Source organism: Melitaea cinxia, chromosome 22, assembly GCF_905220565.1.
Source record: "Melitaea cinxia chromosome 22, ilMelCinx1.1, whole genome shotgun sequence".
In the NCBI taxonomy this organism is placed as follows: domain Eukaryota; kingdom Metazoa; phylum Arthropoda; class Insecta; order Lepidoptera; family Nymphalidae; genus Melitaea; species Melitaea cinxia.
In genome coordinates, this window is record NC_059415.1 from 7206225 (window position 1) to 7225542 (window position 19318).

Consider the following 19318-nt stretch of genomic DNA (forward strand, 5'->3'; position numbering starts at 1 on the left):
TAATTGGAATACAAGCTGGCCTGTTTTTGATCACAAACACTATTCCGTATTAGGTATAAATCCGTTACACTGTAAGTAAATTGAATGCAAATGTGCGAATTTAAACCGCATTTGTAAGGCTACACATTCTACGTGGCTTTATCTGCGTTAAATTAATATTATTGTTAGATGACGTTGTAGTTTATGGATGTTTTACAAATATTAATAATAATTAGATTATCTAATGGTAAAAACGTTTATAGGGACACGACAGCGATTAAATAAAAACAATAAAATCACGTCAAAAAATACGAGAACATATTTAACTAATTTTCATTAGATTATTTCCTATTAAAAGATTCATAAGAAAATGAAAGCCGTATATGTAAACAAATATTTATTCAATTTCAATTATCTGCTCCTGGAGCCATATTTTGTTTTTATCAAAACCTCAAAACCGCCCAACTCAATATTATGTATTATTTTTATAATTCACTGTCTATAATATCGTTCGGAGTTGATTTTCTGAGTATTTATTATTATTTATTTTTACAAATCCGCTTCACTAATAACACTCGGGGTCGGTCTATTTTTGGCAGTAGAAAAATAACTTGAATTATTAAGAATTTATTATTAGTAGTAGGAAAATTACCAAAGTATTTTTTTGTTATTCAATTTGTAATATACATAATTATGTAATAATATTATTTGAATTGTTTTGTTTTATACCATAATTAAACATAAACTTTTGAGGTTTATTATACTGTGCATTTTTTTTATAATAAATATTTCTGATAAAATTAATTAAATTGAACTGAAACAACTAATATTACCTATAGACTATTTATTACCTTCAAGAAAATGTCTTTACATATTAAAAATAAGTAATTAAATGTATTTTCTCTTATCTCTCCTACCTACAAACTAGGCTCATGCCCAGCAGTGGAATGTCACAATCTGAATTATAAAATATATTTTAGATACACATTCGGTCGACTGTCCCTAGGTCCCTGCGGGATTCAGTCCGTAACATTCCACTGCTGGGCATAGGCCTCTTCCTCCATGTAGGATAAGGGAGCTTAATGGATTTTTTCCCTAGAACGACCGCTATCAGGGTTATGTAAGATTACAACTGGAACCGACAGCTTAACGTGCTCCCTAAGACACGACGGGGGGACTCACATGGATAGACATTTAAACCAAATAGCAATATTTGGTCATATACAAATATTCAACCCGAACGGGAATTGAACCCGTAAACCGTCGATGTGTAAGAGTCGACATAGCGCACGCATTACAACTCCAGAGCGGGTGTTAGGCAGGCACATAATACAAATAAAAAAGCCGGCCAAAACAGCCTTTAGGATTTACAAGATCGTATTGTGGATTATGGCTTATAATAGTGAAACATTAGCCACACCTAAATGTTAAAGCTGGTGAACTGCGATATTTCAATCTTGAATTTTATCTTTACAAATCATTTATTTTAAACGTTTCGCCATTGCTCATTTCTTAACGTAATATTTTATTCCGTAGACAATAAAATATTTTACAACTTAGGAAATTGTGTTTTTTAGAGGCAGGAATATTTGATTTTTTATATCTTATAGATTCCGATCTTTATTGAAGAGGTTCCGAGCTCTTTGAGAAAAATATCATCACCGACTAATAAATAATCATAGACTTAGCACTCAATATTAGTTTTCGGGCGCTAATGAAATGTTTTTATGATCAACTAGTTGCCCGGATTCGTTCTGTCTAAAGTTAATGGTAATTGTTTTTATTTATTTTTTATTTTTTAATATTAAAACCTTCCGTGGCCTTAAAGAACATACAAAAAATAAATTAGCCGAAATGATCGAGCCATTCTCGAGTTATGCGCTTAGCAACATTCATTTTTATTTATATGTGCCCGCGACTTCGTCTGCGTGGATCCTAACAAAAAAATTATTGTACAGTTCGCCGAGTTATAAAATAAATAAATTTCTAAAATAAAAGTAGCCTAAGTTACTGCTTATGACATCAGCTATCTGCCAATGAAAGTAGCGTCAAAATCGACGCAGCCGCTTAATAAATTAGCCGGAACAAACAGGTAGACAGATAGACCGTGTATACATCCATTGATTGATTTTTCACGGGCTATCCTCCGCAACTTGACGTCTCAGTGCGCCTATTTTGCGTGTGTATACATCCATATGCATCTAGTAAAAAAGCGGTTATTTTAATATTACAAACAGACACTCCAATTTGATTTATTTGTATAGATTATTGCCTTGAATTATAAAGAACATTTATTTTCATGTAAAAACTGACTGATGGGTTAATTACGAATTATGTGAAACAACTAAGAGTACGCCTGTCGTTCATTTAGTAAAGAAAATCATATTTAGTGTGACCGATTACTCGTATTTTCTCATAATTGTAGTCCTAATAATAACGTAGTCCTTTAAACTGGTGTTATCGTTAACTTTACATACACGATATTTTAGTATATAACCTTTATATTTATAACACACATTGCCTTCGAGCGAACTGTCATAACGCGAAAAGTTCAAATAATAATTAATCTTAACGCGTCAGCCTGTAATATCCCACTACTGGGCATAGGCCTCTTTCTCCATGTAGGAGAAGGATCAAAGCTTAATCCACCACGCTACTCCAATGTGGGTTGGCAGATATATTCCCTACTACGAGTAACGATCGCTATCAGGTGTACATGATAACAACCGGGACCGACGGCTTAACGTGCTCTCCGAGGCACGGTAGGAAGACCCACAAGGACTGCACAAACACCCAGACCATGGCCAACACCTGTATGTCCAATACAAATGTTTGTCATGTGCCAGGATCGAACCCGCAACCGCCAGCGCAAGAGGTACAATCCATGGCTGTGACCGCTACGCCAACGCGGCGTCTCTCTTTATTAATTCCGTAACGTTTTCTGAAAATTTCTACATTTCTCTAAAATTTTCCTAACGTATTTTTTTTTTTCGTAAAAACTTTATAAGTATATATAAATATAAAGTATTAGAAAACATTGAAAAGTAGCAGAACTTTGCACTTAGCAAAAAAAAATAGTTTTTCATTTGTATTGTTGTCATTGTATTTGTAGCTAAATAGATATAAGTTATAACACAATTGTTATATTTTTTTTTTACTTTATCACTAGTCACTAACCTTGACTTTCGTTGAAGAACCCCAGTACCATGATGATGATGACCACCAGACCAATCTTGAGCCGGTAGCCCAGCAGGCGGGCCGCTCTCATCTCGACTAGCCACGTCATCGCCTCGTGAGCCCACGCATCCATTCGTTGTATGAGATGTTAAATGGGTCGATTTGATTCATTGTCTGGAACAAGGGATATTGATCTCAGGTTCTTTATATGAACTGGTTTCATTCGTTCGTTGCTGTCAGAGAGTTTTTGAAATATTCTTCAATGAATATTTTAAGATATTAAGTTGGACAGGTCAGAAATTATAAACATCGTAGTCATTGTAGCTATCGTCCAAATGACTTGAAATACAGAATGTGTAGAAACCTCTGAATTTACGGCTCACTTTAAGCTGGCATAATACCCTATCTTATAAACTTAATGAGAAGGCGAACGAAGTCTTCACTATAGACAGTACATTTCTCTAGATTAAATATTTTAAATCGTAATAAAAAATATTGAAAATTGTAAAAATTAACGTGATTATATCTCAAAGTTTTGTACTTACATTACAAAATTAACTGAATTGATTTCGATTCTTCAATATGACTATAGCAATTATACTAATATCGACAATATTATAAAAAAGCCATAAAAACGAATCTACATCTAATATACGGGAAAATCTACATAGTTAAAAAAAGTAAAATATTTTACCAATTATAGAGACAATGGAAATTAATTGCCTTCTCACAATTGTTCATACCATTACAGGATCCAGAACTATAGCAATAAAAGACATAAAAGTGGCTTCGATATGTTTTATTCGTGTTTCAATGATGATAAAATTTTAATGAGAACATTCACAGTGCCAATACTCGTTACACTTTAAGACATGGTTGAGGGAATTTTAATTAAAATACACTAATAACGATGCAAATACTGAAGTCAACAGAGTTTCAGAGGTCTTGAGGTGGGATCGAAGCCGTCACATTGTTTGTGATTATTTAATAATTGAAACTAATTGTTGACTGAGGCTTTACTTGCATTGGAATATCATGTGTTTATAAGATTTTGTTAAAGTTCCTTGTTTTGGTTCAGCCTAGCAGAGATTTTTTTAACTAACCGACTTCAAAAAAGGAGGAGGTTACTCAATTCGACCGTATATATATATATATATGTTGCAAAGGAGATATCATAGGTGTGGTAATGATGAGATCCCAGATAAATCGAGCGAAATCGTCGAAAATTCGTATAACTTTTTACTGGGTGTACCGATTTTGATGATTTTTAATTTAACCAAAAGCCAATGTTTATCATGTGGTCACATGCTAGTCGAGATCTGATTACACCTTTTGGAGTAATCTTTGATAATGCATATTTACTTGACTATTTTTTCGTCTACCTACATTGCATTACTTGCCGATGTAGTTGAAGTCGGTTTTTTTTTCGTTTGCCAGCAAACACAATTATTAAAAAAAATCTGACTTGATAGTATGAAACCTATAAAATGTGTAGCCCTTGGGTTGCCTATTATTTTACTGGGTTGCCAGGTAACTTTTATTAGTATTTTAATAATACATACTCTGACACATCCACTTACTATTTTATAACAAAGCGTCAAACGTCTGTAAAATAAAGTTTTATATTTTTATTTTAAAAATATTCTAAAAAATATGAGCAAATTCAATTCATGTATTTCATTATTCAGTACGTACATGCAAAGTAACGCAAACATTCAAAATTTAATCTTAATTTGCTAACTGTTTTCTTAATCGATCATTTGGCGCTACGGTTATAGCGAATAACTGAAATTTTAATGAGTTCAATCTCGTTACATTTCACACACCTCCATTATTGAGTGTGTGGTTTGGTTTTTAGGGTCCTGTACCTACAAAAAACTCATGTAGGATCACTTTGTCGTCCGTCTGTCTGTCAAGGCCCTTTTCTCAGGAACGCATGAAGGTATCATGCTGAAATTCACATCAAATACTTAAATCTACTGTCCCTTGGAGCTGTGAAAAAAAAGAAACTTCTAAGCCAACGCAATCAAAAGATACAGCCATTTATGCTGCAAATTTTGACACTCCCAAGGGAATCAAAACCTACAGGGTTCTAAGCAACATCTTATAGCACAGATAAAGGAAAAATTGCGAAAAGCGTAAATTCTTAGTTACATCATATAATAAAAAAAATATTTTTAATAATTTTGTAAGGAACCCTCGGTGCGCGAGCCCGACTCGCACTTGGCCGGTTTTTTTTTAAAGTTGTAAGCGTATATACATATCGATGATTTATTTGTATTCATATAGATTTCTTAAACTAACAATTCAAAGGGTGCGTTATACATGCGTAGAAAAAAAGTCATTTCATCAATTACTTTTGTTATTGGAAAATTTTATTTTAAAATATATTTTTTATTAAAATAAATATTTAAATTTATATTGTATATTCGTAAAAGTACATCTTGACTTAGATTTTTTTCGAATAATCCTAGAAATTGTTATATTGTAACGATAAAAGAGTCCTGCAAGTACGTCAATTCATTTCATAAAATCATAAAAGTAACAAAAAGGTGTCTGTAGTATTAGTGTAAGCGTGTATACATTTTATTGAAGTTAAATTGAATATAATACTAAATCAAGAATATTTGTAACTTTTATTAATGTTCCCATTTTATTGGAAATAATTTTAACTTCAGTCTTTCGACAAAATCGAGGGAAACGAGAGATATGCAAATAGCAATGAATGTTGTTACTCTCAGTAAATGTTTATTTAAGGAGATTATTAATTTTGCATAGCTTAATAGTAATTCGCCTTACTGTATTAAATTAAATATACAATACAAATTAATCTACTTAATAACAAATGGATGACAGGCAATCACAGCTTAAATCAATACTCTTAGGGGAATTGTGTTTTGTGCAAAATTTCTTACAAAATATTAAGCGTCTTACAAAAGAGATAAGTCAACGCTCCTAAATATTGTAGAAAACAACTGAAAACACTCAAAAAGGTTCTCAATTCGACTGTATATTTTATATATTTTTATGTATGTTACATCAGAACTTTTGACAGTGTAGACCGATTTCGACAATTTTTTTTAAATCGAAAGGTGGTGTGTGTCAATTGGTCCCATTTAAATTTATTTGAGATCTAACAATTACTTTTCGAGTTATATCTAATAATGCGTTTTTACTTGACGCTTTTTTCGTCGACCTACGTTGTATTATACCGCAATAACTTTTTACTGATTCGATTTGATAATTCTTTTTTTGTAGGAAAGAAGATATCCCTAGTTTAGTACCATGATAAGAAAACCAGGATCTGATGATGGGATCCCAGAGAAATCGAAGGAACTTCTTGAAAATCCGCAATAACTTTTTACTGGGTTTACCGATTTTAATAATTTAATCGAAAGCTGATGTTTGTCATGTGGTCACATATAAATTTTATTGAGATCTGATAACTACTTTTTGAGTAATCTTTGATAACGCGTAGTTACTTGACCATTTTTTCGTCGATCTACGTTGTATTAATCGTAGATGTAATTGAAGTCGGTTTTTTTTCGTTTGCGAGCAAACACAATTATTATACATATTTTAACATCAAAATCGTTTATCTTGATAAAGTATGATGCTTTTTTTAATTTAATTAATGACTAAGTTCTTAATTTTATTTATTAACCCAACGAAGTATTAAGTTTAAGCCAAATATGTTCAGTTTTATAGTTCGCACTTTGGGATTTTGCGTGCTTATACAAAAAATATATATATTTACAAGCGCACTATAACTCAATTAAATCAAGAATTAAGGAATCCAGAAAAGTCTCTCGTATTTACATGTACGAAACAAATCAATTATTATTCGTAAAACTATGTGATGTAACCTGAAGTTAAGAAATATAATTTTAATTTAATATTGATAACTATAAACAAAACAAAAACGAAAGTTCTAGAAGTTATCTTAACCCTCAAGAACTCCACCAACGTTTTTTAAAACTTCCAACGAAGATTTTCAAACATTATGTGTACTTGTTTTTCGCGACCACCCGTGACAGCAACAAAAGAGAATTTTCTTAGAAGACATTAAAACTTGCACGTTAACTCGGAATGATCCAAAAGTATTTTAATGGTACGGAACTTTCAGAAGTTTAGGGTTTAAGGTAAACTTGCTAATTCAGAAGTTTTACGGGTATAAAAATACTGGGGCCTTATTATGAGCTCTTAGTTTGAGACAGTTAATGGTTTCTTGGTAGTTGGTCGAATATTTCGTGATTAATTTAAAAATAAATAATTTCTAACGTAAAAATAAGAACAGCTGGATCTATTCTTGCCGATTTTTTTAAAGTTTTTTTTTTCATACCAGGTGAAAGATTTTTATGGGAAAAAAAAATTGAATAAATACACAAGTATTATACAAATACGAATATCCATCCCAAGGATCGAACCCACGACCAGCAGTCCAACGCTTTTATACACCACTACGCCAAAGATTTTATCAAACTTTTAATGTAGCTCGAAATTAATTCTAAAGTTTTAACGATCACGTGACAGATTTTCCAAACGCTGTTATATCATAATATGAAGCATTACTTATTAAAATTTACGTTCTGAAGATGACTTCAATTATTATATACAAGCTTATTACTCGGTGCAGGATTACATAGTTGATAAAGATGTGTGGACTTAGTGACGCTGTATTTCATGCAACATGTCTCTAATTTTGTACTAAAACACAGTTTATATATTATTTTCAAAAAAGTAACTGCGGAGTTTCTTGCCGATTCTTCTCTGCAGAATCTACATTCCGAATCAGTGGTAGCTTCACTTTTACAAAAATAATAATTTGTTTTTAAAGTTTTAATTTGTAAAATGACGATTCGAAACTGCTCTTGGAGCCTATTTGAATAAAGCTATTTTTGATTTTGATTTTGATTATCATACGAATATGCTACTATTCAGAACAAAACTCGATATTAAATTGAACTGCCCGTAACTAGATTTCGCTGCAGTTTACAATAAGATTCTGTTTAAGCGTAAATAATAGGCTATGAATATTCCAATGCTGGACAAAGGCCAGTCCTATTAACGATAACATAGAGTTAAGCCGTAACACTCTTAATTAGTTTATAAATATTTGAACGTTTATCAAAATATATTGATGTAATTGATTCTTGATTGGTGAGTTAAAAGTATAATTTTAAGCTAATGCCCTATTTTTTTAAGTTGATTTATATATAAGTATAAACTAAACGGTTCTATTCTAAAAATCGGCTCGTCGGCTTAATCCCGATTTCTACATTTAACGGGTAATGTCATGTTAGTAACTAAACGGTTTGTAAATAAAACGAACCGTTTTTGAGTATAGGTAAAGATTTTAATATATTTTTCATGTACTGAGATAAAGGTTATGGAACAATAGCGAGTCCATCTGGTTTTTTAACAGAATTATGTAATAATAAAATATTAAAAAACTGTATTTTGACTAGCCCGTTGACGCAGTTTGTAGTGCTATGCTGTGCTAGTGCTATTTAGCTTTCTGTTCTGCGGGTTGTGGGTTCGATTCCCGCCTGAACCTGGGTGTAATATAATATTTGTATTTATATATTTATATATGTATTATTTCTATGTATGTTTATCAAAAAAAAAATATAATTATAACAGTCGGCTGTTACCTGTAACACAAGCATTAAGTTGCTTGCCATAGGAACAGACGACCGTGTGTGTATGTTATATGATATTTATTTATTTATATTTTAAGTTTTAAATTATGTAACTGTGATTGAATAGACAATAAATTGTATTACTTTTTTTTATTTTTTTTTTATGGCAACTGTACAGGAAAGTGCCAGAGTCAAAATGTCTTTACTCTATGGCTTAGACTTAATAAAGTTATCGAAGAAGTATGTGCGTTTCTTTTTTGGCTGCGACTGAAATAAATTCAATTTTGCTTAAATTGATTGAAATACAGCGGCGATCGTATTCTAACCATCGCGCAACCACATTTGGCGACCGTGACAAAAGAAAAAGGTAAGCGATTGGAGTTATTAATTATGGATACAAAATCGAAAGAGCGCACGGCCATGAGGCGACAATTCACGCGCACGGCCAACAATTTCGAAAGTCTCACAACAAACAAAAATATAAATAAGAACGATATTATAGCATCTTTTAAGCTACTAAAGTCATATTATGAAATGTTAAAAGTACTTAACAATGAGGTTAGAACATTTTTATTTCAAGAACCCGAAAGGGAAGATAGCCAAAATTTAATTGATAGAGAGTATGACGAGGCCGGAAAATATGAGGCGAAGTGGGCCTTATGCCAAACGATTTTCGAAAACATTATAAAAAACCATGGCAGTGAGGTAGTTGAAAATAAGAAAAGCCACAAACTCCCAACGTTGGAGTTAACAAAATTTGACGGCAATATAAAACATTGGCTAGCTTTTTGGGGTTCATTTAAGAAAATATATGAAAACGTAGATATCGATAATGTCGATAAGTTACAATATTTAACTCAAGCAATGCAAGCGGGAAGTGATGTTAAATCCTTTGTTAATAGTTTCCCGTTGACTTCTTCAAGTTATGATTTATGCATTACAGACCTCAAATCGAGGTACGCTAAAGAGGATTTACTTATACAAGTATATGGGTGAATATTTTAAGATAGACATATTCAGGGTTTGTAAATTAAGGTCAAATATTTCTTTCAATTACAACTTTTATTGATTTAACCTAAAGTTTATAGTGCAGATTAACGAAATAAATCAAGCGCACAGTATTTGAAATGATATATAGGTCTGAATCTAAAGCTGAAAATTTCCGTCGAACGGTGATGAGATATAAAACACACGGTAATTAGTGTATAAAAAGGGTAATTATGCTTCGTGATTGGTAATTAGAAATAAAGTGAATAATATACTTGAATCACATATTTATTAATTATTTAGGTGACAGTAAATGATTTCAAACTTAGCTATATAGCGACGTGATTGAATAATAATAATTAGTCAAAAATAAAGCGGTTTTCCCAAAAATTTATAATACTTTCTGTCTAGTAATTGAAATAAAATCAACTAAGACACTAGTTCAAAACTCAGTGAAATTGAAGTTAGACGATGAGATCTTATATAAAAATTTAAAAAATATATTATCCATCATATATATAACTGCAGTGTGAAGTTCTAGCTCTTGCCTACTTCCTCCAAAGTGGAAAGCTGGAACCTCCGACCCATATTTCAAAGCATAGTTCTCACTGAAATCTATGTGAATGATAGCTTCATTGCCCTTGAGATGTTCCTTCAGATCTTTTACTGCAGCAAATTGCCACCTGCGTGTTCCTTCATGTTTCAGAAATATAGGAATTTTATTTTCTAATTCTGCAATAGCTTATCTAGGAATAGCTATCTTTTTAATTTCGTGGTCGCGGTCAAAAAATAATTGAATGTCTTCTTTTAGTTTCTCATATTTAACATTTCTTTGGTTAATTTTATTTATCTCTCGCACTCGAAATCTATTAGTTTCAGATAAAATCTTAAGATCTTTCAAAATCAGCTTATTACTAATGACAGCATCACTAAATTCTCTTTTTTCTTTATTCAATTTTTTATTTTTGTAATTTGCTTCTAACGTATTCCTCATTGCTTCTCCAAATATATTTTTTTCTTTGCTTCTTCTACTTTGGTTTTGTCTCTAACTAGTGCTGTTACTTTAGAATTAGGACTTTGCAGTCGTTTTTTTCAGTCTTATAATTATTTTCGTCTTATATTTATTTTAGATTCTAATTGTGATTTGTAAATTTAGTCTTTTTTGTATTATGTAGCGCATCTTCCTTAATTTTCATCTCAAGTTATTGACTAATGTTTCGTGTAGATCGTTAGATGTAGATGATTGTGGCCCATTTTCACAAATTGAGTTTTGTCTTCTGGGTGTTTTTTCAATATTATTTCCATTATTTTCACTTTTACTGGGACTTTCACTTGTATATTTAACTCCTTCCTTCATTAATTTCTTTTTTTGAAAATGTTTTTTAAAGTTCTTTCTCCATTTCTTCCTCTGTAGCCTTCTAGCTCTTCGTTTTTTGTATCGCTGACGTTCTTTTTCATTTTTAAGTGCATATAAAATAGGTTCAGCTTGGATTTTAGCGTATCGTTTCGGACGCGCGATTTTAGCCTTGGCCAATGTTTCCTCTTTCGATTGCTGTTTCTTCCGAGGCATTTTTACTCTGATAAATATATATATACATATTAGTGGTCTGCTGTATGGCTACGGCACTAAAGAATTTAGCCAGTCCCTCTCTTCCCGTGGGTGTCGTAAGAGGCGACTAAGGGATAACAACTACATCCTTGGAACTTAAGAAGCCGACCGATGGCGGGATAATCATCTAACCGCTGGCTTTGAAATACACGGGCCGAAGACGGGCAGTAGCGTCTTAGGTGCAACAAAGCCAGTCCTGCGGTCACCAACTCGCCCGCCCACCGCGGTGACTATGGGCTACACACATGAGTTCACGCATTTTTGGCGTGAACTTGTGGAGGTCTGTGTCCAGCGGTGAACTGCAATAGGCTGAAATGATGATATGTTAGTGGTAGGTGGGTAGTCTGTTAGTAGGTTTTTTTGTTGCGAAAGTGCGAGTTCATATCGGAAGATCAACAATGGGTCACGCGTTGGTAATAAGAATTCTACCTTGGGCTGGACTAGCGGAGTAAGAAGATTCAATATAATAAGAGACCAGCATATGCTGGTGCCAATTACCATTTTAAATTGCTCATTACCATTCGCCAAAATACGAACGGGAAAAACGGTAATTATATAAACGGTAATTAGATATTTGTATACTTCTTCACATTATAGGTTCTTTGTAGAACTTAAAAAATTAGAAACTTAATCAACTCAAAGAGTATCCTATGGCGACTGTTACAATGCATAAAAATGTTAAATAAAAATATTAGACTTACCAGGGAAATCTCGAACGGTAAGGAGATTTTTTTTTGCCAAACACAATTTCTGGGCGATTAAGGTAGGCTAGAGTTGGCGCCAAAACACTTTTTGATGTGTTACCCGCACGAGTCGAGAGGCAGAACTGAGCGCGACCACCGAGTTCTCTACAGATAGCAATTTACCCTATGCACAAAAAAATTACCCTCCGACTGTATGAACAAATGGTAGTGAGTCGGAAGTGTTGGGACAATTTTCAAAGTCATCACAAATTGCCTAAAAGTATTCTTTAATATGTATAATTTTGATAATTGGTAAAACATGTTGTGTACTATTTAAATAACTTCTTAAAAATACGATCTTTAGAGTATTTTTATAACTTCAAGAGCATGAACTGCTAAAATTTGGAGATTGGGACACGAATGGTGATGAGATTTGAGGAACGTTTACGAACATAACTAAGCTATTTATAACAATAGGAATATATTATGTACATCTGTATATAGTGCTGCAACTATATTTTACGTGAAATGAAAAAAAACGTAACTTTATATTTAACTAAGTAGTTATTTATGGAGGGCCGCGTGATATGCACATCTCAAAATAATCACCCATATGTAAGAGAGCTTTTGTCACTCATTTTAAACAAAAAAGAATTTAACCAATTGTCGGATTTAGTTGATCAATTGAATGGTCAGTTGAGAGCACTTGAAGTCCTAGGAGTAACTAAAGATAAATATGCAGCATTTCTATTACCAATGGTGGAGTCGGCACTTCCAAGTGACACATTAATTATATGGGAGAGAACAAGAACTGAAAACGCTTCGGAAGATCCGTTGAACTCATTGCTACTCTTCTTAAAAAGAGAAATTGAAAGTGAACAAAGAATATCAATGGCTAAAAAGACATTTAATAATCAACACGAAGCTATTAAAACAGCTGGTCCTACTGCAACCTGCCTTATGATTAATGAAAAACAAAAACAAAAAGAAAAGATACGTAGCTGCATATGGTGTGGAAAAAATCATACAAGCTTGGAGTGTTTCAAGTTGTCAAGTATTACAATTACAGAGAGAAGGGAAATTTTAAAGAAGAAGAAAGCTTGTGTATTATGCTTAAAACCTGGCCATCATGCAAAAGTATGCCGATTTTATATTAAGTGTTATGTATGTGGACAAAAGCACTCACCAGTATTGTGCACAGCTGCAGTGGAACCTAAATCTGTAAAAGAAACTACACTTCAGAACCTGTCACAAGATATGAAGACTGTTCAGCAGACCTTATTACAAACTGTCGCAGTGAAGATCTACAACGGGAACCGGAGCACCATAGTGAGAGCCCTCTTTGATAGTGGATCACAGCGGTCATACATCAAGAGTGAAGTCGCTGAACAATTGGGATTATCTGCAGTAAGAACTGAAGAAATTAGCCACTCACTATTTGGAGGTTTATCCGTATCTTTTAAAAAATATAATGTTTATGATTTTAAAATAGAGAGCTTAGACTCTGAGGTAAAATTAAAAATGTCTGCATTAGAGCAGTCTGTAATTTGTAAAAATGTACCTAAAGTCAATGAGTCCCATGACTTTGTTAAAAAAATATTAGATAAACATGGGATACATTTAACAGACAGAGATTGTATTAGCAAAGATATAGAGCTCTTAATTGGAGCTGATTTCTCGGGGCTGTTAATAACTGAATCATTTGTTCAGCTCGAAAATGGGCTAACAGCAATAAAAACAAAGTTAGGCTGGACGTTACAAGGGAAAACATGCTTAGTAGGTAGTAATATTGTAACGTCTCTATTTTGTTTACAAAATATTAAAGATTTTTGGGATCTAGAGGTATTAGGCATTAATGACCCTACACAGGTGCAGTCTAAACAGCAGAAAGAAGAGGAGGTGATGACAAGTTTTGAAGAAAACATACAAGTGAACACCGAAGGACGATATGAAGTCCATCTGCCATGGAAGACAGGCCATGAGGATATCCAGAGCAACGAGCAACTCGCCATTCGCCGCCTAGAATCTATCACAAAGAAACTAACAGCATCTGGTAAGTTTGATGATTATAATAATGTCTTAGGTGAATGGGAGCGTTCGGGTATCATCGAGGAAGTACCTGTTGAAGAAAAGAATAAAGAAGGGGTTCACTACCTACCTCATAGAGCTGTGATGAAGGAGTCGAGTCTCACCACGAAGCTGAGACCTGTATATGACGCATCTGCAAAGGATTCGAATGGTATGTCATTGAATTCATGTCTAGATAAAGGAGTAAATTTCCTAGATAAGATTCCCAATCTATTAACTGGATTTCGTAAGGGTTACATTGGTATCACTGCTGACATTGCCAAGGCATTTCTGCAGATATCAGTGACACCACAAGATCGCGATTACCTGAGGTTTGTTTGGTGGAAAGATAATACATGTGAGGAGATTAAGGTATATAGACACTGTAGAGTAGTTTTCGGGTTGACAGCTAGTCCATTTTTACTGTCAGCAACCATATCACATCACCTTAATCAAGTCACAGAACAAAAAGACACCGCAGATATCTTAGCTAGATCATTTTATGTAGACAATTTAGTAACTAGCTTAGATTCAATTGAACAAACACAGAAATTTATTCAAGATGCTAAGAGGGTCATGAATGAAGGTAAATTCGATCTAAGACAGTGGGTCACATCACCTTTAGAAATAAATGAGACTCAAAACACAGTGATCTCGATATTAGGTCTTCAATGGGACACTGATACAGATGAGCTATTTGTAACATAAGTAATTTACCACCGTTTCTCGATATAAGCAAAGTATCAAAAAGAAACTTGTTATCCTTAACACAGAAGATATTTGATCCAATCGGATTCACATGCCCAGTGACACTGGTTCCTAGGCTAATCCTTCAAAAGACCTGGAACATGAAAATGACCTGGGATGAACAACTACCTGAAGATATACTATCACAATTTAAAGACTGGTATGATAATGTGACTTATCTTAATAATTGCAGATTACCTCGAAGACTGTCTGTTGATTTGCTTCCTGAGTGCAGTGCGAGTCTACACATGTTTTGCGATGCGAGTAAGGATGGCTATGCAGCATGCGTCTTCTTAAGAACGGAAAAAGAAGGTAATGTGTCCGTTCGTTTAATATCTGCCAGATCAAGGATATGCCCTCCAGAAAAGATAACAATTCCCCGACTGGAACTGCTATCAGCCTTAATTGGTTCAAGACTATTGAAAGAGGCCAGAGGAAATTTGAATTTAAATTGTGATGAATTCTGTTGGATTGACTCAGGAGTAGCACTGTGTTGGATCAAGAGAGAATTACCATGGAATACTTTCGTAGGGAACCGTGTAAAAGAAATAAGACAAAATTCTAATGCAAACAATTGGCACCACATTCCAGGAACTGAGAACTGGGCAGATTTGGCGTCCAGAGGCTGTAACGCACGCCACCTGCTTGAAGTCCGTTGGTGGGAAGGTCCGAGCTGGCTGCTTCAGCAACCCGACATGTGGCCACGATCTGCACTGGTAGTTGATGAAAAAACCGTCAACAAAGAGCTGAAAAAGTCTGTGTGCCAGGTTAATGTTTGCTCTGATGTTAGTATAATAGACCAGCTGTCTAATTATTTTTCAAAATACACAAAAATTGTACGAATGACAGCATGGATTTTCAGATTTTCTCACAATACACGTCATAAGAATAAAAGAAAGGGAGAACTTACCTTTGAAGAATGTGATGAAGCTGAAAAGAAATTAATAAGAATTATTCAACAAGAAAATAAAGAACAGATTGAGAAACAATCTGGAAAATCAAGGCAGATATATTATGATACAGATATGATAATGAGAGTTAAAACAAAGCTTTTACTCACCGATTTCCCAGAATGCACGAAGTCACCGATGATTGTTCCTGCAAAGAATGTTATTATCCGCAGAATGGTTGAACAGCGTCATCTGCAATTATTGCATACTGGGGCCAACACGATGATAACTGATCTACGGAAACGATTCTGGATTCTTGGTATCAGATTATTAGTGAAATCGGTAATAGATAAATGTGTTGTGTGCAGAAGACACAGATCACAGCCGACACCAGCACCAGCAGCTCCGCTACCACTCGATCGAGTTCAACTTACTGCTCCTTTTCAGGTGACAGGTGTTGATCTAGCGGGACCTCTCTACTTACAGGATGGTGAGAAATGCTGGATCGTGCTGTATACATGCGCAGTATATCGCGCAGTTCACCTTGAACTAACAAAATCTTTATCCACAGAGGCCTTTCTACGGACGTTTCGCCGATTTATCGCACGCCGCGGACGTTCGAGCATAATGATATCAGATAATGGTACTAATTTCACAGGCACTAGGAATCTTTTACGTGACATCGATTGGGACGAGGTACAACGCCAATCGACAATTCAACGCATCAAATGGAAGTTAAACGTTCCCACAGCTGCATGGTGGGGCGGTTTCTTCGAACGCCTAATTAAGGTAATGAAAGATTTATTACGAAGAGTGCTAGGCACGTCATCAGTCTCATATGATGAAATGCAGACTCTGTTATGTGACTGCGAAGCCGTCATCAATGACCGGCCGCTCACATATGTAGAAGACGACAAGGCAAATGCTTTAGAGCCCTTGAGGCCCTCTTGTTTTCTACAAACTCTACCTCAAACAGATGTGACTGATCTGGACCAGATAGATAGTAAGAATCTTAACAAAAGATTAAGATATTTGCAGAAGCTGAGATCAGACTTTCGTCAACGATTCAAGAATGAGTATTTAACAACACTGGTACAAAGAGGTAAAGATAAAAATAGTACTCTAAAGGTTGGTGATATAGTCCTAATAGAGACAGAAGATAAGAGAATAAAATGGCCATTAGGACTTGTTGTAGAAATTATTACAGGTAACGATGGTGTTAATAGAACTGCCAAGGTAAGAACATCAGCTGGTTTAAAAACCCGCCCATTCCAACGTTTGTATAGATTGGAGATTTCCTCTTCAGAGGTGGAGGGTGACGAAAGCAACTATGAGAACAAAATTGGTAAGAGATATCGCATAGTTATTAATCCTAGCAGTACATCAAGTACCATGTCCGGAGCAGAAGTTCAGCAACCTGCATGTAAGAAAGAAACGACAGACAAGATTTCACGTTCAGGTAGAATTATTAAAATGCCAAGTAAATATAATATTTACAAAAAGTAATAATATATTATTTACATTAAATATCAGTTTTAAATTACTTCTATTTCAGGATATTTTTTCTTGATAAACATAACTATATTTTTTTTTCTACTGCAATCTTTGTCTGTTAATTCAATACCTACCTATGTACACAGTGTTAACTAAATTATCTTAATATATTATGATATGTTATACAATAAGTAAAGTGTTACATGTTATCCACTTTTAATGGTATTATTAGTAAATAAAAGATCGTTGTTGATATAGATATAAAAATTAGAGATAAATTTTATTGTTAATTTTCAAACTGTTATCAATAGAGTACCTAATGTGATTATTCATTATTGTGCTAATGATTAATCTCTAGTGATAATTAATTTTGTATACTGTTCTAGACAGTTAGGATACATTCTAGAATTTGTCTGCCCATATTATTGAATTTATATTGTGGTTGTATTCAGAAACTCTAATTTAAAGATGTAAAGATTTAGTGTTAATGCTTATAGAACTTAATTACTGATGTAAGTAAATGTGAATGTAACTAAAATTCAAAATGTAAAACTAATTGATGTTTAAATTTACCTATTTAGTTTAATACAATCTTGAAAATTATAGATTGTGATGTAACAACTTATTACAGTTATTTCTTGAATATTTTTAGATTAATTTTTTATGCATCTTGCACTTGATATCTGTTTAATGTTTGAGTATGTTTCAAGTGCAAGTAACACGAGTAATTTGTTCGTTTTTTTTCTAAGCTACAATACTTCGTAAATTGTATTTTAATTTGTTTCATGATTCTTTGTTTTATTTGATGTTATTTACATGTCAAGATGTGATTAAAGTTGTTAGATAATCATCCTTTTTTTTGGCTGTGGAGGATGTGATTGAATAGACAATAAATTGTATTACTTTTTTTATTTTTTTTTTATGGCAACTGTACAGGAAAGTGCCAGAGTCAAAATGTCTTTACTCTATGGCTTAGACTTAATAAAGTTATCGAAGAAGTATGTGCGTTTCTTTTTTGGCTGCGACTGAAATAAATTCAATTTTGCTTAAATTGATTGAAATACAGCGGCGATCGTATTCTAACCATCGCGCAACCACAGTAACATTTGTTATTTTTAACCGACTTCAAAAAAGATGGGTGATTTCATTTCCCTTCTTTAATATAATTCTATTACCTCAATATGTGTTACCTAAGAACTTTTTACCACTGGGTGGACCGCTTTCAGTGATTCTTTTTAATCGAAAGGTGGTACTTGTTATGTAGTCCAATTTAAATTTAATCGAGATCTGACTACTACTTTTTGATTGATATTTAGAATTATCACTAATAATGCGCATTAACTTGAATATATTTTCGACTACCTATGTTGTATTGCTGGTCGATGTAATTATATAAAACTTCGATTTTTTTTGTTTGCGAGCAAACACAATTAATTTAGTTGATGTTCAATCTGTATAACCGATTCTGTGAAAGTTCTAAACGTTTAACAATGACATTATATAATCTTGACAGGTGGACAGGAAAACAAAGAAGTTTTAAACATTTTTGAATATCATATCAAAAATTGACCGCTCCAGCGGGGTTCGAACCCGCGTCTCCGACGTACCGTGTCGGCGCTCTAGCCAATTAAGCTATGGAACGATGCACCCGCTCGAGCGAAATTTTCGATATGATAATTTTTAATTTCGGTTTAAGCGAACCGTGGCGCCGTCTATAGTGAGCTCTTTACAGAAACCCGTAACTATTCAAAGTTTCATATTACAATGAAAATCTTCTGATGATCTGATGAATGATCTGTACTAACAGAACGAAGCTTATGAATTTGTTATTTTATAGAAGAAAATGTAAAATTGTTTGACATCGATGATCTTGAGATAAGTATGATTTGTAAGATGCCTATTTTTCTTTTTTTTTAGCTGCTGTAACTAAATAATTTACTTGAAATCTTAGGTCTGTGTAAAATAAAATTAATTAATACAATCAATAGGTCAGCTGCCAAATAGTAAAACATAGTATTGCAAAAATGGGACAGTCTATAATAT

At 33.5% G+C, this 19318-nt stretch overlaps 3 protein-coding genes across 3 annotated transcripts in view; 2 read left to right on the top strand and 1 right to left on the bottom strand.

The window, feature by feature from the left end:
- LOC123664428 (zwei Ig domain protein zig-8-like) overlaps nucleotides 1–3289 on the bottom strand; it is an 82219-nt gene extending 78930 nt beyond the window's left edge. The window contains exon 1 of the mRNA XM_045598970.1: nucleotides 3157–3289. Within this exon, the coding sequence (XP_045454926.1) occupies nucleotides 3157–3289 (133 nt within the window). The remainder of the gene's footprint in view (nucleotides 1–3156) is intronic.
- Nucleotides 3290–12647: 9358 nt separating this feature from the next.
- LOC123664429 lies at nucleotides 12648–14852 on the top strand. Its single transcript, XM_045598971.1, has one exon. It carries the CDS (start codon nucleotides 12648–12650, stop codon nucleotides 14850–14852), a length of 2205 nt encoding a protein of 734 aa, XP_045454927.1.
- A 146-nt stretch (nucleotides 14853–14998) lies between these two features.
- LOC123664430 lies at nucleotides 14999–17669 on the top strand. The gene is made up of 2 exons (XM_045598972.1): nucleotides 14999–17204; nucleotides 17662–17669. The coding sequence occupies exons 1-2, from the start codon at nucleotides 14999–15001 to the stop codon at nucleotides 17667–17669; spliced, it is 2214 nt and encodes a 737-aa protein (XP_045454928.1).
- The last annotated feature ends 1649 nt before the right edge of the window (nucleotides 17670–19318 follow it).

Bases quoted from the DNA above. Each gene is read 5' to 3' on its own strand.
- LOC123664430 (XM_045598972.1), top strand. From the start codon at position 14,999: ATGACCTGGGATGAACAACTACCTGAAGATATACTATCACAATTTAAA.
- LOC123664429 (XM_045598971.1), top strand. From the start codon at position 12,648: ATGGAGGGCCGCGTGATATGCACATCTCAAAATAATCACCCATATGTA.